General features: G+C 41.7%; 2 protein-coding genes across 2 annotated transcripts in view; both read left to right on the top strand.

Annotated features, from left to right (window-relative positions):
• LOC101702748 (uncharacterized) overlaps positions 1 to 23,000 on the top strand; it is a 47,328-nt gene that overhangs the window by 14,546 nt on the left and 9,782 nt on the right. The gene's annotated exons all lie outside the window — the stretch shown is intronic.
• Positions 1 to 23,000, top strand: part of LOC147821657 (ubiquitin) — a 37,378-nt gene extending 14,378 nt beyond the window's left edge. The window contains exon 1 of the mRNA XM_087199612.1: positions 1 to 23,000. This exon is cut by the window's left edge and continues 14,378 nt beyond it. Coding sequence (XP_087055738.1) covers positions 11,289 to 11,522 — 234 coding nt within the window. The 5' untranslated portion in view covers positions 1 to 11,288 and the 3' untranslated portion in view covers positions 11,523 to 23,000.

Genomic DNA, 23,000 nt, shown 5'->3' with positions numbered 1-23,000 from the left:
TCAGACTCAGAACCAATTAGTATCCCTTGGAATGTGAGAGAGAATTGTATATGTATCTGCCACCAGAGGACAGATTGGAATAACACCCTTGTTAATGAGGCAGAGGTCTTATACCATCCTATCTTCTTCTGAGGGCTTTGTTACAGGGAGAAGGGGGAGAGTACTGCAGGGGCATTGACAAAATTTCGAAAGGCTGTATTTGAGAAATCTGTCAGTGTGAGGCTGGAGGCCTTTGTATGCTTCTTCCTTGATTGGATACTGCTTTCAGTTGGGAAATACTTAGGGTTGTTTACTCTTGTAACTCCTGGCATAGCTGAATTTGCCTCACCAGGTATTTCCTTATACCATGCGGTAGGGTGTAACCATTGGGTAATTTGGTCAGGTAAACCTAGTGTTGTCCCAGCAAGTAAAATCCATTTAGGCCTTAGCTGCAATTTAGAATTGGCCCTAATTTTGTTAATAAATATCTTTCTAGCAAAGGTATAGGACACTGTGGGATAATTAGAAACTTGTGTTTAAACATTTGACCTTCAGAGTGACACATTTGAGATGGAGTAAAGAATCTCTGACTAGGAGTCCCTTTGACCTTGACTATGGCTATACATGTAGAGGAAAGTTTGCCATAGGAGGAAATCAAACGTAATGAGTTGTCCCCCCCATTTATAAGCAGTTGAATTGACTCCCTTATGACATCCAGAATTACCCAGGGTTCCTCAGAGGAGATCGTGATGTCCATGGATAGGGGCATTGTAGTTTCCTCTGGGGCTGTTCAGATGTCAGAGCATGAAATGAGGATTTTAGGTGGCCTATCTCCTCTCTGAAAGTGGGGACAGTCAAATCTCCAGTGCTATGAGTGAGGCACATCAGCTGTCTTACACACAAAACAGGGCTCAGGCAGAGGTTTGGTGCAACCTCAAGCCCAGTGTCCAGTTCCTTTGCACTTGAAACAGGACCGGTTGTTCCTTGGGTTATTTATTTTTTTTATTTTTGGGTACTGGGGATTGAACTAGGGACCTTGTGCTTGCAAGGTAGATGCCAGATCCACTGAGCTAAATCCCCAGGCCTCCCTGGGTTATTCTTTAGACGACCTGCATGAGTTTAAAACACTACTAATAGCAATAGCTATTATCTTAGCCCTTTTCTTTTGTTTCTCCTCTGGGTCTGGACTGAACACAGAAAAAAAGAAAAGAAAAAAAAAGCAGCCGTACCCTGCAATTGGGCCATAGGTGTCTGTGGCCCCATCTGAAGTTTTTGTCACTTACAATAGATATCTGGGACTGACCGACAGAGGAAATGTTCCATTATTATCCCTCCTTCCCTGAAAGATGGAACTATAGCGGTATATGTGTGAAAGGCTTCTGCTAGTTACTTACAAAAGCTAGCTGGGTTTTCTTCTGTGACCTGTATGAATGCATTCATTTTATCCTAATAGAGTTTTAAAATCACCTTTTCATCCCCATAATAAAAGGAGCTACACACAATTTCTAGTCCATGCTGAGTATTATAGTCCCAGTTTGGTTCTGTTGAGGAGAGAATAGCTGTTCCAGAGTGGTTTCCTTCTCTTTTTAAAGCATATTGTTCATCAGTGTAGCTCCTAGCCTCTTCTAGGATTCTTTATCTTTCATTGGAGGTATAGCAAGTGGCCAAGATAAGTTAGACATCTCACCACGGCAAGTCAAAAGAAGCGACTAAGTTTGGAACTCATCTTTAAACTTACTAGGGTATTCTGATAGTTGGCCTAGCCATTCTTCGCATTGCTGGACATCTGCAACTGAAAAGGGGGAAAGTACTCAAGTATTTTCTTCCACCTGCTACTTTTCTTTGCCACAGAACAAGTTGTGAACCAGAATAATAAGAAGCACCACTCTGGGTATGACCTCCAGGCTCAAAGGTGTCTGTACCCAGTGGGATTGAGGGCTGCCAGAGGAGGCTGCCAAGGGAGCTAAGGAATGTTGGGTTCCTCTGGTTCCCTAGGTTCTGCTGGAGTACCCTGGTCACTTGGAGGGGATGGACCTGATTTATTGGTGTGAGGATTATGGAAGGGAACTCAAGAAGACCTCCTAGTGTGGTTATCCTCCCTAAATAGATCAGTGAGACTCAGTTCCTTTGAGAGATAAGTGTGGATATCAGAACAAGGTCATTTAAGATATCTTTTACTTCCTTGGGGCCCACATTAAGTACCACAGTTTTTGGGCACTCCCTTTGATGGAATCACAAAAAGCCTGAACATGAGGCTATTTCACTCCACCTTTTATGTTCCAAGCCTAAATGCTATAACTGGAGAATAGTCTCATAGTTTAAATTACATCCTGTATCCATCTTTTGGTACCTCCTACTTCATATTGAACCCAGATCATATTACAATTGTAGATAAGCTATTCTTGTTTTAATTATCAGAATCAAACCTGTCTCATCAAGGATGTGGCCTAGTGGGAAAGTTGGTGGAATCTGTGTGGTGAAGAGATCCAATAGATTTCCCATCTGCTTGCTTTGGGATCTATAGAGAGGAGACAGCTAGGCCTGCACTCCTTAAGATGGTACCCTATTCATAAGGAAGAGATCTGAAGTCCACATGATGCCTCTGGTGAGAGTTTTATAAGTGTGAACGGACATCTCCATTTCAACCTTAGGTCAATACAGTTATCAAGACCACAGAAGCACAGAAGGACTCCCCCAACCCTGAGAGTTTTTGTCTCTAATTTGGGGACCCATTAACTCCTTAGGGAAAAGGGAGCTGAGCCATCTGCTGTCTTCTTGTAGTCCAAACACCCATGAGGTAATGGCAGAACTTTCCCAAGCAAAGTTCTCTTAACCACTTAATTGAACCACTTGATGGCCCAACTTGTATTGATTCTAAGCTCCTTGCTGGCTAAGCTGGTATTTCAAGTCTTTTGATGACTCCACTTAACCAGAGTGAAACCATATAGGCAAAATATTTCTTGCATTTACTCTGATGAAAAAAGTACTAAGACCTGGGATGGCTCTATTTTTATATACTCACAGTCACTTTAATTTAGTTTTAAGTATTAAATGTTGTTCTAATACTATATATGTCTAAATTCATTTCATGATTTACTATGGAAGTAACAGATTACTTAATAATGTGCAGTAGTTTGCATCAAAAGCAAGTGGGTGGAATGAGAAAGTAGTTCAGTGGTAAAGTACTTGCTTTGTGTGACTAATATTCTGGATTCCTTCCATTCCTGCACTGATTGAAAAACAACAGAACATTTGTAAAGCTGTTCCATCCCCATACTTTCTAATTTTTCTCTATTACAATCAGTATAATATTTACATTTTGCAAATATAATGTTTATAGTTTGTCCTAAGACATATAAAGGTTTATTGTGTCCTAAGAGAATTTATTATGAGTTGCCTACTTTCTATTTAGTAAACAGTCTAAATGTATCTAATATTACTGTCTGCATATTGTTAAGTGCATTAGAAGAAATAATTGCTACATTGCACTTTTGAAGCCTTTTAAAATTTGCAACTTCAATGATCTACTTATGTATGATTAATGATTTAAATATTTCAGCTTACAGCTCTTTGACCTTATCCTTTTTAGTACTTGAATTCCAGAGAATTTTTAAATCTATTTGCAACTTTATGCTGGTTGCCCAGCAATGCAAACTCATGGTTAAGTTGACCATTTTGACATTGAAATTGTGATTCTCTTGCTTTAAGTACACTATTTTTAGAATCTATGTTTGTAAATGTGTAGCACCACTCCTAGCTTCCTACATTTCCTATATAACTGGAAGTTTGGTATCTGGAGTGAATAACAATAATACAGATATAAAATAAATGTAAATCAATACATTCTAAATTATCAAGAAAAGACATATTTGGGAGAAACATTTTATAAGAGAAACCTAATTAAAGTATGTTTCCTAGAACATATGCACTATGATACCTATCATAACATGTCCCACCATTCTTGTCTTCAATGACTCCAAATGCATGCACTTTCCTGTAGTCAGTGTTAATAAAACCCAACTAGTTGCTAAAGTCTGGTTTAACCCTTTAATATGTCATACTCTATTCACTATTCACTCAATGGTGAATGTTAATGAAAGGGAAATAAACTTTTCTGTAGCTAAAGCTGGACTTGCTAACAGGGAAAGATGACTTCCCTCCAATTCTTTTAGCATGCCTTAGCCTGCCTGTGTCCAGCTCCCTCAAACATCTCAGAATTTTCTTTGTTCTTAAACAGTTTTGTTACTCCTGCTTTCCTGCCACATGCAATATGTTGAACCCCAGTGCACTGGGTTAACCAGTGAACCCACTATATGTGAAACTCTGTAACCAATAAGGTTGCTGGGCCCATATAAATAAATAAAGCATTGATACTTGTAACTTTCTAACCAATGAAATGATGTTAAATGCCTTGTTCCTGTAACCCCGCCCCTTCCCTAAGGGTATAGCAACCTAGCTCTGGCTCAGTTGTTCAGTCAGTCTCTTTGCAGAGAAGTCCCAGACTGACCCGCCAGTGTTAAGAATAAAGCTGTACCCTTTGCCTCTGAGACTCCTGGATGTGTCTTCCATTCTCTTGGGCTACCTGCACTGAGCTGTAACACTAGAGCTGTATATACTGGCTGGCACTTTGCTGCTACATTGTGGGGGCTTGTCCAGGATGAATTGACTGCACTGATCACTTGATCAATGGTGGAAGCCCTCCCTGGCCCTTTGAAGAGATGACACGCCCTCAGAGTCCTTTCTCTGAGTCTCTCCAGAGGACAGAGACAACAACTGCTCGCAGCCTGGGGATTTCCAAACCCAAAGGGAGTAAGGATGCATTGTTTGGTCTGGTCATCAGAGGAGATAAGACCCTGGAGCACTCTCACTCGTTTGCTTCTTAGACCTGCCCCAGTTTTGGGCAGAAGGAGGGCCTGGTGGCCCCTGTAGGAGAAAAAAAGCTTCTCATGGCTAGAACGAAAGCTTCTCACCTGTTTTTTTTTTTTTTTTTTTGGTATGGGGGATTGAACTTGGGTCCTTGCACTTGCTCAGCAGGTGGCAAAACCACTGAGCTAAATCTCTGGCTCTCTCACCTGTTTTTTACTCAGTCCTGGTTGCAAGAATGAAAGCTTCTCACCTGTTTTGATTTGGTCTTGGTCTCAGTTTGCCAGTGTGAGGGACCCCTTGAGGGAAGGGAGTTGGAATCCAAATGTTTGTCATATAAAAATATGTAAATGAATGTAACAGGTAACATAAGCCATAGGCTGTTTTGTCCATACTGCTCCACAACGAGATAAGAGTTTTCTTTTATAGGCTCCAACTTTGGTCTTTTTGCTTCATAGATTGTAACTTTCATTTCATAGGCTCTGGACGTTTGTTTCATAGATTCTTGTTGGGGTTTTTTTTGGTACGGGGATCAAACTCAGGTCCTTGCGCTTGCACAGCAGGCAGCAAAACCACTGAGCTAAATCCCCAGCCCTCATAGATTCTTGTTTTTGTTTCATAAATTCTGGCCTTTGTTTCAGCTTTTGTTTCAAAAGTATCTTAATTTTAATTTGTGTGCTTTAAATGTTTGCATATTTCTTGTTTCTCTCTTTTGTTTTTTTTTTTGTATCCTGGATTGAACTCAGAACCTGGCACTTGCGAGGCAGGTGGTGGAACCACTGAGCTAAATCCCCAGCCCTCTTGTTTCTCTTATGCCTTGTACTTTGTTAAAATTAGGTTTTATTCCTGTTTTGTATATGTTGCATTTGGACTTAGTTGCTTAAAAATATTTTTAAATGGGTCTGTTATAATATTGCCTCAGATAAAGGCAGTTCAAGCTTTTATCTATATCCCTTATAGAATGTCAAACAGTGGTTACTCTGCCAGCTAGTAATTGCCCTTGGGGCAGCTGCCACTCTCAAAGCAGAGAACAGATTTCTCTAGTTGCCCTCCAGTGAATCTCCACTCCCATTGACGCCAATGGCAAATGCAATGTTGACCACATGGTCAGTTGGGTTCCTTTCAGAGACAGATCTCTGATTGCATGGAACTAGTGGAAACTGAGTTGACAACTGAGGGGTCATGGCCAGGGCTACTCTCTGACAGATACCCAAAGATCCTTCAGAAGAAACTAGCTCCAGACAGCCCATCCAGGTATTCAGCAGAAAATCTCCATATCTTCTCCCTATCTGAGCTCCTCAGTGAGGTGAAAGGGGAACTCTTGTCAGTGATCATCAGATACCCTCTGTCTCAGAGTGATCTGAAATGATCCTATCAGAGCCCTTTCTTAAGCCTCTGTTAAGAATTGAGCTACAGGTTTGGACTGTTTTCTCTACTAGTAAGATAGGACTCCATGTCAGATGTAAAAAGCAAATCTTTGATAGGTTAAAAACTACCTGAACTGCGCCCCCCAGCCATGATCTTCATCATTTGTATGTGTAGGAAAAAATACCTTTGCCAATAGTTTGTGGACTTTGTAACTTTCACTGTGGACTTTAGAGTGCTATATGGTGATTTTTTTTTTTTGATGTTTAAATGGCTTAAATTTTATTTGGACTTTTTCTCTCTGGTAGTGAATTAGTTTTCCCCTTAAACTCTTCTCCAATTTGTTGGGAGTTAATTTGATCATGGCTAGTTGGAGTTCTATATGCCTCACTTATCTGTATGTCCAATTCTCTACTTCTGAGTGGGAAGTTTTCCACTATTCTGTGAACAGTTCATGTCAGTTTTACTTTCTCCTGTTTTTTCATGGACTCCTGTCAGCCTTATGTTATTCTTCTTTGCATCGTCTAGCAGCTGCTGGATTGATTTCTCATGGACTCTTATCATTTTTAAGAAATTTCTGTTTTCATGGTCCTTAACTGGGATCCTGTCTTCTATATCTGATATTCTACCTTTAGATTCCCTTAATCTGCTATGGATACTTTCAATGGAGTTTTTAATCTCCTGAATATCTGTTTGAATCTGTTTCATGGATTCCATTTCTTTCTTATGTTTGGTGATCATGGTTTCTATTTCTTTCTTATGCTGGGTATTCATGGCTTCCAGCATGTTTCTGAGCTCATCTATTTTTGGTTTGTTTTGTTTTTGGTACTGGGGATCAAACTCAGGACCTTGTGCTTGTGAGATAGGCACCGGAACCACTGAGCCAAATCCCCAACCCTTATCTATTTTTTATTTGTTTCTATTCTAGAACCTCTAATCATGTCTTTCACTCTGCTTACCATCTCTGCAGATATCTGGGAGATTATTTCTTCTTTCAATTTTTCTAGAGCCTCATTCATCTGTTTGGTTACTTCCTGTGCTATCAGTTCAGGGTGTCCAGGTGGTTGGTTGATTATCAGACTTTTCCACCTCATTTCCCCCGGGGTTTACCCTTGGTGGGATGGAAGTCTGAGTTTGTGCCTTGCTTAAATGTCTTCTCATTTTTGTTTTTGGTACTGTCCTTGGTTTAACTCCTGGGTTGATACTTCAAAATTGCTTATTGTAAGTATCTTTGTTGCTTGTAATTAGAACCTTTATGGAATGATTCCTTCTTAGAGGTGTCTTCCAGATATAGCTGGTCTTTGTTTTGAGTGTCTAATGACTCTGAGGCTATCTCATTTTCATTATACCAGGAAGGACTACTGACTAGATCAATAACAACCCCTCAGCCCAAGTGATAAAATCAGCAACACCATAGCATCAGGTACATTGTAGAAAATGACATTTTGTGGTAGTTATTAACCTATCACCTTTAACTGTGTGAATTAAATCAAAATTGCAGACCAACCCAACATATGTTTATAGTGAAGAAACGCTTCAGTATAACAACTTTACCCTTCAGGATGGGGAGTTAGAAGGAGTTGGGGAGGGAGAGATAGGTAGAAAGATAGGGGAAGCTTAGCAGTGAGGCCAGAGGACACAGGCGAGAGAAGGAAAAAGAGAATAATAGAAAAATAAAGAAGAACTCTGAATGAGGGCCAGAACAGGAACAAAAAGGGAGATGAACAATGTGGAACAGCAAGAGTGAGTGTAACAGAGAATGGAAAGAGAAAAGAAAGAAAAAAAAAGGAGAGAAAAACAAAAATTTGCCAAGAGTAGGAAAAAAATTAAAGAGGAGAAAAAGAAAACAAACCAAAAATACTAATTTTGGGAATAAAAAATAAAAATGAAAATGAAGGGCCTCCTTCAGGGTATGTCTCTGCTATCATGATAGACAGCATGGGTAGCAGTGTGCAGATAGAAGTCAGTGAGTCTCAGCAAGCCAGTTGCAGACCCATGAGTTTCAGGTAGGTTTCTGGCTGCAAGTCCCAAGCTGAGCTCCCTGTCCTCCTGTAGGATTGAACTCTGCAGGGTTGTACTGCAGGTTCTAGCTGCCCTTCCCCTGAAGATAGTGCCAGTTCTGATGGGAGGTGATGATCCCTCCAACTTACCCAGTACAGTGGCCTGGTGATCCAGTGTCCCATGTGTCTTTGTAGTGTGGAGCCAGGTGGCAGTACAGCCAAGAGGCCAGAGGAGCGGGGGTGGGGGTGGGGGGTTCTTGCAGGCACCCGTGCGGTTAAGTGGATCACTGCCAGGGGCTCGGGCTGGATGAAGTGGGTTCCCTGTGACTGGGGACCCCTCTGCAGCATCCTCGGATGTGCCTGGCTGGTGCGGGCTGGATGGAGTGGGTCCCCTGTGACCAGGGACCCCTCTGTGGTGTCCATGGATGTGCCTGGCTGGCACAGGTGGGAGTTAATTTTAAAATTAACCACCTTTTGGTTAGACCCCCTCACCTTTTGAAGGGTCAAACTGAGATAGCTTACAGAGGCTGTTTTGTCTTACACTAGGAAAATAACAATCAACTGCTTGCATTTCTGTGTTATATACTAACTAAAATTAAAAATTTAGGCCATGGAATTTAGCTCAGTGGTTCCGGCGCCTGGCTTGCAAGCGCAAGGTCCCAAGTTTGATCCCCAGTACCAAAAAAAAAAAAATTTAGCCAGCCTTTCTCTTCCTTCATGTGCATGTAGGAAATTGATAAAGTTGCCTGTAATAATATGAGGATTTTGGCTTCTAAGAGGACCTGTGAATTTCAGATACTCAGTGAATTTACGCTTGATCTTAGCCAAAACGTTGAGAAGCGATAAATACTTTGTGAATTTAAAATGCATCTTAAAGGAGTAAACTGGTCTTGCTGCTAATAAAGGTTGCCTAGGTGAATGTCTGAGCTTTCTCCACCTAGGGCCCAGGGCAAAATCTCTGACCTACCATCCCTAGAGATGATTTCTTTTGGAAAAAAAGTTCCCTAATTAACTGTTGACCTCTTTCAAGGAACTAGAATGCAATGGTTTAAATCTCTTGGTTTGCTAGCAGTACTTCCTTCTCTAAACATGATTGTTATGGCTAAAGTCAATTGTGACTTGTGCTTTGAGAGTACCTACTAGAGTAAGGATATGAGTTCCCTAAGAACGGTAAGATTTCAGTGCTAGTAAAGAATTGAGAACTCCATATCTGAACCTCATACTCCTTTGGAATGTATTAAGGAGCATTTTTCTACATCCACACAGGGTGTGCCTACCTCCTAGAGCCAAAGTAAAATACAAAGAAAAGTATTGACTATGATACTATTTCACAACTAAAATTGTACTGTAAAAAAAAAAAAAACAAGGTTAAAATTGCCTTATGTTCAGACTTTCTTTACATTAAAAAGTAATCTTCACTTGTGTTCAATATTTATTTAAAGAGGAAAGCCCTAAACAGTATAGTTAAAACACTTTCATTCTCTCTCACTCTTTCAAGAGGCAAGAAGAAGCCATTCAGGTTCTTTGATTATTAGTTTAATTTTCTGCTTGACAATGCAGTTAGAGTCAATCATGGCTTTTGTCTCTAGAGACATGTAGCGTCCTTTGCTAAGGACTACAGATCCACCATAAAAAAGCTCCTGATCTTAATTGTCTTTCTACACCTGAAATGGTCACCCTTCTGTCCCTTCACTGCCTGCAGTGCCCCTAAGAAATAACACAGTTCTCAACAGTATTTGATTCGAGACCCTTCCCTACTCTGTGGCTGCTGGATTTCAAGACAAAGCTTCCAGAATGGTGAGTTTTCCCTCCCTGGAACCCTTCCAGAGTAAAGCTGACTTTCACTTATTTCTGGGCCATAAAAATACTGGTCTAGGTTTAATCCTAAAACTGTTGAAGACTAAATGTAAATGTTAGCCTAAATTTATCTTTTAGTCCTCAGGCAGAATTGGAGATAGAATCCTCTTATGTCCCTCAAGAATGATGATAGATAAATGTAATTAAAGACATGGTTCCCCCAGGTTGCCAGATGATCCAAATAATGTCAACTGGTTTTACAAATACAGTACATATTGTTGTCTATATATAATAACTCGGGAATCTTTCATTGGTCAAAAATAATGTTTTAATTGTTATGATCTGGTTCTCATAGGTTATGTAAAAATTTGTTGAGATAATTAAATAAAGACTCTTGGGCTTAAGAAAACTACTGTACAGAAAAAAAATTTTAAAAAGAAAAAAAAAAGAAAACTACTGGACAGGACTCCTCTTGGTAAATAAAGGAGCAGTGGCCTGGAAAAAATTTATTCCAGCCTTTGTTCACAAAGGGGATCCCAATAATTTCCATACCTTTGTGGGAAATACATGCTAAACATTATTATTGTGATATGTATACATTTGTATGGTCAAATGGCTAAGTTTTCTGAGGAAAAAAATAAGGTTTTATTTTAAATGCTCTTGGTACAAAACAAAGTTAAGGAACAGAGGGTTTCATGTAACTGATACTCATTGTTATTTCATGGTGTACTAAAAACCATTCATGCTTTCTGGGTATACAGGTCTTCTAAGATATTGTTTATGTTAATGATCTTTTTGTTTCAGGTTTCTGTCTTTCTCTTATACTCCAGCTACTTATGGTAAAAAGTACAAATCAAGCCAACATGAGATAACCAATCAAATAATAGTTTTTCTTATGAACTTTGTGATGGATATATTATGTGTCACCACAGTTAAGGATGCTCAGACATCAAACAGTCCAAACAATGTCACACACTAAAATTAAGGGCTAAACATTATAAACTTCTAAGGTACATTTATAGGCTGATATGTGTGTTCTCTTTAGATGACATCCTATTAAAGGATAACAAATAAGAGTTTTCTATATGATATTTAATGTCTTGTAGTCAAATAGAGGTGTTTGACTAGAAGACTATTATTCCATACTAAGATGGACATTTGAGTGTATTAGAAAGAAAATGTCGGTGATGAGCGGCTTTGTCGAGTAAGCAGTTGGTTTTTCTGGTGGCCTGACATTTCTGGCAATTTGTGTTGCTGCATCTTCACACTCAATAACAGGTCAAAATGCAAATCTTCATGAAGACCCTGACTGGCAAGACCATCACTCTGGAAGTGGAACCCAGTGATACCATTGAGAATGTAAAGGCCAAGATCCAGGATAAAGAAGGCATCCCTCCTGACCACCAGAGGCTCATCTTTACAGGCAAGCAGCTGGAAGATGGCCACACTCTTTCTGACTACAACATTCAGAAGGAGTCCACTCTGCACCTTGTCCTCCATCTGAGGGTTGCCTGTTAGTTTTTCAGTGCCCAGTGATGGCAGTATTCTGCATTATAGCTATTGGCCCCAATTTAAGTTTAGAAATTATCAGTTTCAATAATAGCTGAACCTGTTCGAAATGTTAATGAAGGTTTTGTTGCATGGTAAAAAAAAAAAAAAGAAAGAAAGAAAGAAAGAAAATGTCATCACGATCGTCATGCTAAAATACTACGTGTGGCTGTTGATCTTAAGTTTTTCTATATAACGTATAACTTGTCTGTTAACATTCAACTACCAAGACAACCATGGTTGATAAAAATAAGAATCCTCTAACTATACTTTATATTTCAAAAGTGCTTAATGTCCAACAAAATTATAATACTGACCTTCTCTTCTGGGTATTCCACAACTAAAGTTTGGAGACCAAAAGTAAAAAAGATAACTGGGCTAAAAAAGACAACAATATTTTGGCCCTAGCACCTCAAGGTCAACAAAGATCCAAGACACAAAGGAACCTTTCCTACAGGATCCTACATCTTTGATAAGTCACTCAACCTCCTGAGCTGGGAGATTGATGGGTACTAGAGGACAAATGTACCATGTGCCAAAGGAGGGTCACAAAGAGGGAAAAGTCTCCCATGCTTTCACTGGAAGCACTATGGTCAAGCAAGGCCATGACCCATCCTGATGGCTGACACTGACAGGAGCTGAGAGGCTGTATACATGGTTCTAAAATAATGCCTTAGGAGACTTAACTGACCTTGATAGATAACAAGAGCTTCATACTGATTGACACAAGTCTCACTTTAACTTGGTCTTAAACACCCAGCAGAAAAGAATAACCAAAAGAGATATAAAATAATGCTAGATATAAAAAGGGGCTCCAATCGCTGACCCCTTCTGGCGGTTTCCAGCTATACTTTTAGCTGACCATGGTTATGAATCATTAGGAATAAAAACTATGGTAAAATCTATAAGAGCTCAACAAGAGTTTTAAATTTCTTGGCTAAATTTGTCCTTCAAATTGTCTCTATCTTACAGCAACACTAGAGAGACTTACAACAAAATATCAGATTTATAGATAACCTCCATCAATAAGGGTCTAAGAGTAAACAGGTTACAATCACTATTTCAGTTCTTTCCCGAACCTGGCTTTCCATTCTAGTGCTCATGCTTAGATTAATCATGGTCTAATTTCTTTAAAATTTTGTTTATTCTTGCCAAGAGCCTCCCAAACTCCAAATGGTCATGCAAATGGAACCAAACACAAATGTGCTAGACTTCTTCTATCAGGATCCACCAGATTGGCCTTGTAAAAAGTTCATAACTGCTAAACTACAATATGACTTCTATGTTGGATTCTAAAGTCCCCTGGACCTTCTCCTTTCCTCTTTGAGGAAGACTATTACTAGTTCTTCCTGGTAAAAACATTTGTTAGCTATATTCATAACAACCCCGGTGACATTATTTAGTCCATTTATTCTTTAGTGCTTCTTTGGTTTTGTCTCATCCAGACTTATAGCTACTCAAGATGACAATGCCTGATGCACATTGAGGGCCTTTAGACCTTCTATAGAGTATCTCTGACTGCTGATCACAACTATGACCTTCTTCAGCCAGAAGTAGAATGGTCTTCATCCTTTACCCCTTCATGGCAGTTAGGGGTACTTCTTCAGAGGGAAAAATATTATAGATAGGTAAGTTAATTAGGTATCTTGTAGAGAGTTAGACAGGCCCCCCCTCAAGACACCAGCCCTCCAGGAGCCAACACAGTGAGGAGCCAACATGAAGAACTATTGAGGCACATTCACTGGTTCCACTGAGATTTCTGGATGAAGCTGTTAAAGTTTCAGAGATCCAGCCATGGATTCATCACTCAAATCAAGAGGGCCCATCACAACAACTCCTGGGAGGCCCACACCAACGAGACAGTTCCCTTAAAGATTATACTGAAGAGACAGTGTGCTCAAAGCCCTGCTCCTGTAACTCTGGATGCTGGCAGGTTGACACACTGCTGAAGCCCGAGGACCTCAACCCATGAACCACTGCTATGCATTCTGGGCTTGGTCTTTCTCTGAAATCTTTACCCTTGCCTACCTCACAGTGATTGCCTTTATTCTTGACATGGGGTTAGTGACTGTTACTCCAGAGGACTGGAACACTTCCCAAAAATATTTTCTTTTAGCCATATGTTGGGATTTTATGCTAGCATTTGGTGTCTTACCCTGTTTGTCCTAGTCAATGTAAATGTACAGGGCAGCCAACCTGCATATTGGGTGTTTGAAGCTAGAATATATGCCAGACCTGATCATAGGTTTGACGCACAATATCTGGTCTTCAATACCCAGAAATGGAAGCCAGGACAAAAGAGTGTTTCACTATTTTTGTTCCTTGCCCCATACAACATTATGGATGACCCTATATAACAACTGACTGTGGGGGAATTTGGTGGGACCAAGAATACTGTGTGGAAAACACTGGCAAATATTTATTTCCCTGATGGAAAAACCCAGTAGCTGATCAACACTGTAGTCTGGATGGGCCTGGTCCCCTGGAGTCCACTGGAATTACCCACACTGTTACACTGACTCAAGAGGACTCTTACTCAAACACTCACCAATGGCAGGATGTTCTGATTGTAAGCAAGGTAAATGTAACCCCTTGCAGTTTATAGTTGAGGATCCTGCAAACCCAAGATGGAGTCTAGCCTAATTTGCAGATATAAGAGTAGATACCTTGGGCTGGGGATTTAGCTCAGTGGTTCTGCCACCTGCCTCACAAGGGCAAGGACCGGAGTTCAAACCCTGGTACCAAAAAAAAAAAAAAAAACCTGAGGAAAAGACCCATGGTGGATCCTCCAAATTAAACAAGAATGGAAGGTCCCATCCCAATCAGACAAAGTGAGATTGCCCACATTCTTAAACCCCATTCTTATTGAAGCTATGAAAAGATAAACTCAATCAAAATGCCACAGAACTCGATATAATTGAAGTGATAAATAGCACACACTGAGTGCTGCTGGCTGCAGACCCCATCCTTGCCTCTGACTGTTGGTTATGTGTACCCCTGTCTCCCCTTACCTATCAAGCAATAGGAATATACACCAGTCTTGCCCTACTAAATCAGACTGCCAATGCCCCTAGATGACTCTTAAGTCATCCCACTAAGAATAATGTAATAGCAGACTGTAGAAACTCTCACTACCAAAACTACCATTGATGCCCCAACAGGAACTTTCTTTGTCTGCAGAGATGGACCATACCACTGTTTCTCAGCAACTTATCAGGGATCCTGTGCCTAGGCCAACCTCATCCCAGACTTTTCCATATATACATCAGATGCTATGTCACAGGTCCCCACTAATCTTTGGGCTCCTTCCACTAGAAAAAAACAATCCTATGGTATTACCCATTCTTGAAGGCCTGGCTATTGCAGACAGCCTCATTTTAGGAGCCACAGGTGTTGGTCTGGGACAACAACAATACAATGCCCTTGGATGGCAGATTGCCAATGACCTAGACACTGTCCAAAGAGCCCTAGGAACAATACAAAATCAAATAGACTCTTGGGCAAATGTCCTCCAAAACAGGAGGGGCATAGACTTGTTGACAGCCCAACAAGGAGGCACCTGCCTGTTCCAGGGAGAAGAATGTTGTTATTATACCAACCAATCAGGAGTAGTCAAAGAAACTATATAACCACTAAAGGAAAGGGTCAAACATTATAAAAAGAAATATGAACCACAAGAATCTTGGTGGGATGCTCTGAGTAACTGGAGACAATGGCTAGGATCCATATTGGGACCCTTGTTTGTCATTGTCCTACTCCTAACAATAGGGCCCTGTTTTATAAACTGGTTTATATGGTTTGTTTCAATGCCTCAATTCTATAAAGATCCAGGAATCCTACCAACTCATGATGACCTCAGAATCAGGCACTCACACCTACACCTGCCAAAATAAACTCTCCAGATAGTTAATGAATGAACTAGAATCAAAAAGTGGAGGGAATGAAAGGGAAATAAACTTCTCTGTAGCCAAAGCTGGACTTGCTAACAGGGAATGATAACTTCCCTCCAGTTCTTTTAACATGCCTGGGCCTGCCTGGGTCCAGCTCCTTCAAACATCTCAGGAATTTTCTTTGTTTTTAAATAGTTTTGTTACTCCTGCCTTCCTTCCTTATGCAAATTAGCTGAAACTCAGTGCACTGTATTAACCAATGAACACACTATATGTGAAACTCTGTAACCAGTAAGGTTGCTGGGCCCATATGTAAATAAAGCATTGATACTTGTAACTTTCTAACCAGTAAAATTATGTTAAATGCCTGATTCTTGTAACTTTGCCCCTTCCCAGCTCTAGCTCAGTTGGTCCATCAGTCTCTTTGCAGAGAAGTCCCAGACTGACCCACCAGTGTTAAGAATAAAGCTGTACACTTTGCCTCTGAAACTTCTGGATGCATCCTCCATTCTCCTGGACTATCTGTGTTGAGCTCCTGTATGTACTGGCTGGCATTTTGCTGCTACATTTTGGGTGCTCATCCAGGATGAATTAACTACACTGATCATTTGGTCATTGGTTGAAGCCCTTGCAGAAGGAGCAGGGATCTTCCCGGCCCCTTGAAGAGGTGATGCACTCTCAGAGTCCTTTCTCTGAGTCTTTCTGGAGGACCAGGGATGACAACCACCCACCACCTGGGGTTCTCTGAACCCAGAGGGAGTAAGGGTGCATTGTCTGGTCTCATCACTGAAGGAGAGAAGACCCAGGGGAACTCTCACTAGTTTGTTTTGTTAGACCTGCCTCAATTTCAGGCAGAAGGAGGGTCCAGCCATTGTTCTACGAAAATAAATGTGTTGTAAGAGCAAAAGCTTTCTCACCTGTTTTGATTCTGTCTTGGTTGTGAGAGCAAAACCTTTCTCACCTGTTTCGACTCAATCCTGATAGGGCTGGAATGTTTTAATCTCTGAATGCTTGATGAATGTGTACATGATTGTATCCGATGGTGTAAGTCATAGACCATTCTGTCTGTGCTCCTTGGAAAATGAGAGGTTCCCTCTCCAGTCTACAGAGTGTGAGTGGGCTCACTCTGTGATACTGTAGACTCTAAAAAGAGCAAAAAGGGGCCATTATGTGACATGTTTCCAAAGCCTGAACCATCTTTAAAGTGCCCAAGAGGCCCACAGCCAGACAAGCTCCTGAGTGGACTCTCCTCAGGGTGTCCCCCACCCTTTGTCTCACCATCATTCACAGGTACACCACATACACATAGGGAGTCAGAATGGGTGCAAGTCAATCAAAACATACAGTCCTTGATTGTATCCTGCAGAATTTTAAAAAGGGCTACTCTGATGATTGTGGAGTGAGAATGAAACCCCAGAAGCTCTGTGCCTTTTGCAAGACTGACTGACCAAAACTTTGTCCCAAATGGCCACCAGAGAGAACCTGAGATGTTAACGTTGTTCACCAAATTTGGAACAAGGTTACAAAGCCAGACAAAGAAGGCCATCCTGACCAGTTTCCAAATATAGATTCCCTGGCTCAGTCTTTGCCTAAATCTGCCACCCTGGCTCCATTTCTGCACTATGGGAAGGAGAGACACCATCCTGATGATGCAAAAGTGTCCTGTAACCCCCTCAGACAAAAATGCAATCAGAGGCCACCAAAAATAAAAACCAGAAAGGCTCTATCTGATCCTCTTGGAGGAACCAGCCCAGGGAGAGCTATGCCTACCTCCACCCTATGTGCCACAGCCCCAATCCACTACTGTGCCACCACCACCTACACCTGCCACTAGTGCTCTGCTGCCATTGCCAAACTCTATATGCTCACCACCATTGCAGCTGGCTGCACCTGACCCCACCCCAATGATGTCATCTGATCCCACCTCATCAGTGCTCCCTCTTACAGTACCTGTTCCTGCCCAGGCTCTTTCCGTGCCAAGGCCTGCCCTTCTCATGACATCTCCAGTTCCAGTTACTATTCTTGCCCAAATACTTCCAGAACAGAAGCCAAGTTTCACTCCTATCCCAGCATTTCCAACACTTGACACTATGCCACCACCCAAGAGGTTACCTGGACTCACCCCAACCTTTTTGCCTCAGATGATGCCCGTTGCTGTCTCTCTGTGAACCCTGCCACTGAAACAATGCCTCCAATCAACCACCCAATCTGAAACACCCCCAAGCTTTCAGATGCCATTACTTTAATACCCAGAACCACCTGGTCAATCTGCCTTGAGATATTACCAGCTCTTCAGTACCAGTGATTTATTAAATTGGAAAAATCACTATCCTTCATATACTGACCAGCCACAAGGGATGATAGAGCTCATGACCTCCATTTTCCATACTCACCAACCCACCTGGTATGATTCCCAACACCTCCTCACAAACCTCTTCAGTACAGAAGGATGACAACGCATCATGAATGAAGCCCAAGAATGGATGGAAACACAAAATGGGCACAGAACTCAACCCAAATCAATGGATACCAGTAGCCTTGCTCAAAGATTGACTGCAATGGAACTATAATACTGAAGATGGACAGAGAGCTCTAAATCAGTACCAAAATGCTCTCCTCACCAGTATCAAAAAGGGAGGAAAGAAGCCTGTAAATATGTCAAAGTTAACAGCAATCATCCAAAAATCAACTGAAAGCTCTGTTGAGTCCTATGAATGGCTCTGTGAGGCCTGCCAGATTTATGCTCCATATGATCTTTAACTAGCGTGCAACCAACAGATGACTAATACAGCTTTCATTGCCCAGTCAGCTGACAACATTTGAAAAAAGATCCAAAAGGCTGAGGGGCTCCCAGGCATGAATACTACCCAGCTACTGCATATTTCCCAGAAGGTTTTCATGAATAGAGAGAAAGAAGAAAAGAGAACAACAATGTGACCAAGCTGCTGTCCTTGCAGCAGTTATGGGAAAGGCACCTCCTAATGCAGGCCAACCTTAACAACAACAAAAGGAAGATCCTAAGACCTCACAGATTAAAAATACTAAAAGTCCCCTTAGCAGACCAATGTTCATATTGTAAAAATTTGGACATTGGAAAGATAAATGCCCATTCCACCAAGGGAAAAAGGAACCAAATAAGCCTGACCCTCCAACACAGCCCAAAGCTCACAGTCCTGACCTGCTCTTTGTTTTACCAAGCCTAACTGAATAGAACAGACCAGGCTCTATTAAACTGGGCCCCCAAGAGCCCACTGGTCATTGCAGAAATAGGGGGCAAGCCTGTGACTTTTATGGTAGACAGTAGGGCTAAACATTCAGTAATAACTCACCTTATTGCACTATTAGGACCTTGATGTCTTCAAGTAGTCAGAGCCTCTGGAATTTCAGAACAAGTTTTGCCAAAGCTGATCCTGTGAAATTGGGGGTCACCTAGTCAAACATTAATTCTATATAAGCCTGAATGCCCTGTCCCACTCTTGGGGCATGACCTCCTCTCTAAATTGGGAGCCACTATTTCCTTCACACCAAACCAACCAGCCTCACTCAGTTTCAACACCACACATCAAATATAATCTTGACCTTGATTGACCCAGGAAGATGAATAGCACCTCCATGAGACAGAACTGCCAGATGGCCAAAACCCTGAAATTTTAAAAACACTTTTTCCACAGGTTTGGACCAAAGACAGCCCTCCGGGACTTGCCAAAAACCATGCCCCATTGGTAATTAAACTTCATTCAACAGCCACCCTGGTTGCTATCAAACAGTATCCGATGTCACAAGAGGCCCAAATCAGTATCCATCCTCATATTTCCCACCTGAAACAATCTGGAATTTTGATAGAGTGTTAGTCACCCTTCCCAGTGAAAAAATCCCGGTGGAGACTATAGTCCTGTACAACACCTCTGCACCATCAACAATGCTACCACCACTCTACAGTCTACTGTTCCAAAGCCATATAACCTGTTAAGACTGCTTCCCCCAGATGGTGCCTGGTTCACCTGCCTGGATTTAAAAGATGCTTTCTTCTGCTTACAAATCGCACCAGCCAGTCAACCCCTTTTTGCCTTCAAATGGGAAGATCCTGAAACAGAGAAAAGGGCGAACTCACCTAAACTCGCCTACCACAAGGGTTTAAATATTCTCCTACTCTTTTTGGGGAAGCACTTGCTGCCAATTTGGCCAGGTTCCCTCAGACTGACTACAGCTCTTCCCTTCCACAATGTGTAGATGATTTGCTACTTTGTAGCCCTGATCAATCAGACTGCTGGAGAAGAACTCAAGCTCTCCCCCATCTACTGGCCACAGGTTATACAATCTCCTGGAAAAAGGCCCAAATATGTAAATCCAAGGTGCGATATCTGGGTTTTGACCTAGAAAAGGGACTCCGATGGTTAGGGCCTGGGAGAAAAGCATCTGCTCTGTTCTGAGATCAGAAAACAAGAAACAGCACTGGGAATTTTGGGGAGTTGCAGGATTCTGCCGCATCTGAATCCCAGGGTTTGCTGAAAAGGCACTGCCCCTCTAGAAGATGCTGTCAGTAGACACAAATGAGCAAACAACATTTAAGTGGAATGCAGAACAAGCTAACTTTCCAGGCCCTAAAGCAGGTGCTTTCTACTGCTCCTGCTCTCAGCATACCTGATGTAACCAGACCTTTTATTCATTGATGAAAGGAGACACGTGGCTTCAGGTGTCTTGACCCAATAAATGGGACTCTGGGAGAGGTACATTGTATATCTGTCAAAGAATTTGGATCCTGTGGCAAAAGGTTGGTCTCCCTGTTTAAGAGAGCTGGTGGCAATCATCCTCCTGATTAAAGAAGCTGATAAACTGACTCTGGGGGAAAATTTAACTGTTCAAGTGCCACATGCTGTTTTGGAGCTTCTCCACAGCTGTGGACACTGCTGGCTTTTAAACAGCTGAGTCACTCATTATCAAGGATTGCTCTGTGAGAATCCCCGACTTACCTCCCAAATTGACAAAGCCTCTAAATCCAGCCACCTACTTGCCCACTGAGTTTGGCCTTCCAGACCATGATTGCCTAGCAGTGACTGATGAAATTTTTGCTAGCAGACTAGACCTACAGATAGAACCCTTGACTGATGCTGAGTACACCCTGCTCATGGATGGAAGTAGCCCAGTCAAGAATGCTATCTGTCAAGGTGGATATGCTGTTGCCACCATGGAAGAGGTGCTCCTAGCTGGACCTCTCCCACCGGGGTCTGCCCAGAGAGTGGAACTATATGACTTGATCCAAGTACCTAGATGGTCAAAAGGAAAAAAGGTAAACATCTATACTGACTCCAGATATGCCATTGCTACTGTTCACATACATGGAATAATCTATAAGGAGCAGGGGCTCCTAAAAGCAGGGACAAAAGGAAAAACAAAAATAAAATCTCCCAACTTCGGATTGAGATCTGGAAGCCAAGAAAGGTTGCTATCATTAACTGTGAGGGACACCAAAAAATAAAGGGCACTGTTACCCTTGAAAACTATAGGGTAGATGAAGCTGCTAAGATGGCCTGTAAGAGTTCTGCCTGGGAAATAGATGACCAAATAAAAGCCCAAGGGCATGCCAAAGGCTCCCTGTGACAAAATCCTAACCCTACAAAGTGGGCCCTTCTATTACACAGAAAAGGAAAACTTATGGGCAAGACAAAAAGGAGGATACCCTGCCAGATAATCAAGTTGTCATCCCAGAAAAGCTTGCCTACTCATGGTTGAAACAACACTATGACATCACCCATGGAGGAAAGACTGCCATGAGTCAACTCCTGAGTCGATATTATTATATACCCGAACTAGCCTCAATTTGTGCATCTGTCAGCCAGTGATGCCAGATATGTGCCAAGGTTGAACCAACCTAGGGCCTCAACCCCCACAAGGCGTCTGACATAGTGGACTCTCCTTTTGAAAATATACAAATAGATTTCACTGAAATCAAACTCTTCAGGGGCTATATCTCATGGTGCTCATTTGCACATACTCAGGATGGCCGGAGGCATTTCCCACTAGAACAGAAAAGTCAGTTGAAGTCTGCAAGGCCCTCTTAAGAGAAATCATTCCAACTTGTGGACTGCCCCTGACTATAGGTGGCGACAGTGGGCCTGCATTTGTGGCACAAGTGACCCAAAAATTGCCAGGGATGTTAAGAGTCAGATGGAATCTACACACAGCTTATAGCTATACCTTATAGACTTCTGGAAAGGTTGAAAGAACGAATAGGACCCTAAAGTCAATTTTATCTAAGTATTATCAAGGAATTCAGGTACCATGGGTAGATTTACTCCTTGTGGCCCTACTCAAGATCCAAAGCTCACCAGGGGCCCCCAGATACACACCCTTTGAGATCTTATATGAAAGACTACCACCAATAATAAAAAGCCTCCAAGGAGACTTGCATTAATTTTGTAACATGTCCTTAAGGGAACAGCTCATACAATTAGGAAAAACATTTTCTCACCTAGATAAAAATATAGCTGAAAGACCTACCATACCCACAGATACACCTGCACACACACACACACACACACACACACACACACACACACACACACAATCCTGAGGACATGCTATGGGTAAAAGATTGGAAAAAAGAACCCCTACAACCTACATAGAAAGGGCCTTATATGATAATTTTACCCACGCCCACAGCTGTTAATATTTCAGAACCCAGCCATGAGTTCATCACTCAAATCAAGAAGGCCCATCATGACTCCTGTGAGGCCCACACCAATGAGACAACTCCCTTAAAGATTACCTTGAAGAGACAATGTGCTAAAAGCCCTGCTTCTGTAGCTCTGGACACTGACAGGTCGACACATGGCTGAAGCCTGAGGACCTCAACTCATGAACCATTGCTATGCATTCTGGACTTGGTCTTGCCCTGACATCTTTATTCTTGCCTACCTCATAGTGATTGCCTTTATTCTCTCTTTTTTTTTTTTTTTTTTTTTGCCTTTATTCTTGACATGGGGTTAGTGACTGTTACTCCAGAGGATTGGAACACTTCCCAAAAATGTTTTCTTTTAGCCATATGTTGGGATTTTATGCTGGCATTTGCTGTCTTATCCTGTTTGTCCTAGTCAATGTAAATGTACAGGGCAGCCAACCTGCATATTGAGTATTTGAAGCTAGAATATACGCCAGACCTGGTCATAGGTTTGATGCATGATATCTGGTCTTAGAAACCCAGAAATGGAAGCCAGGACAAAAGAGTGTTTCACTATTTTTGATGCTTGCCCCATACAACATTATGGATGATCCCATATAACAACTGACTGTGGGGGAATTCAGTGGGACCAAGAATACTGTGTGGAAAACGCTGGTAAATATTTTTCTCCCCAATGGAAAAACCCAGTAGCTGATCAACACTGTAGTTTGGATGGGGCTGAAACCCTGGTATCCTCACCGTCATTATGTTGTGATGGTTGGAATTGCCCACACTGTTACAGCGACTCAAGGGGACCCTTACTTAAACACCCACCAATGGCAGGATGTTCTGATTGTAAGCAAAGTTGATATAACCTCTTACAGTTTATGGTCAAGAATC

Source organism: Heterocephalus glaber, unplaced genomic scaffold (assembly GCF_053883595.1).
Source record: "Heterocephalus glaber isolate CG9 unplaced genomic scaffold, H.glaber_assembly_v1.0 deba00001724, whole genome shotgun sequence".
Lineage (NCBI taxonomy): Eukaryota > Metazoa > Chordata > Mammalia > Rodentia > Bathyergidae > Heterocephalus > Heterocephalus glaber.
Note: the sequence above shows the minus strand (reverse complement) of the source record. Positions and strands in the feature narration are given on the sequence as shown.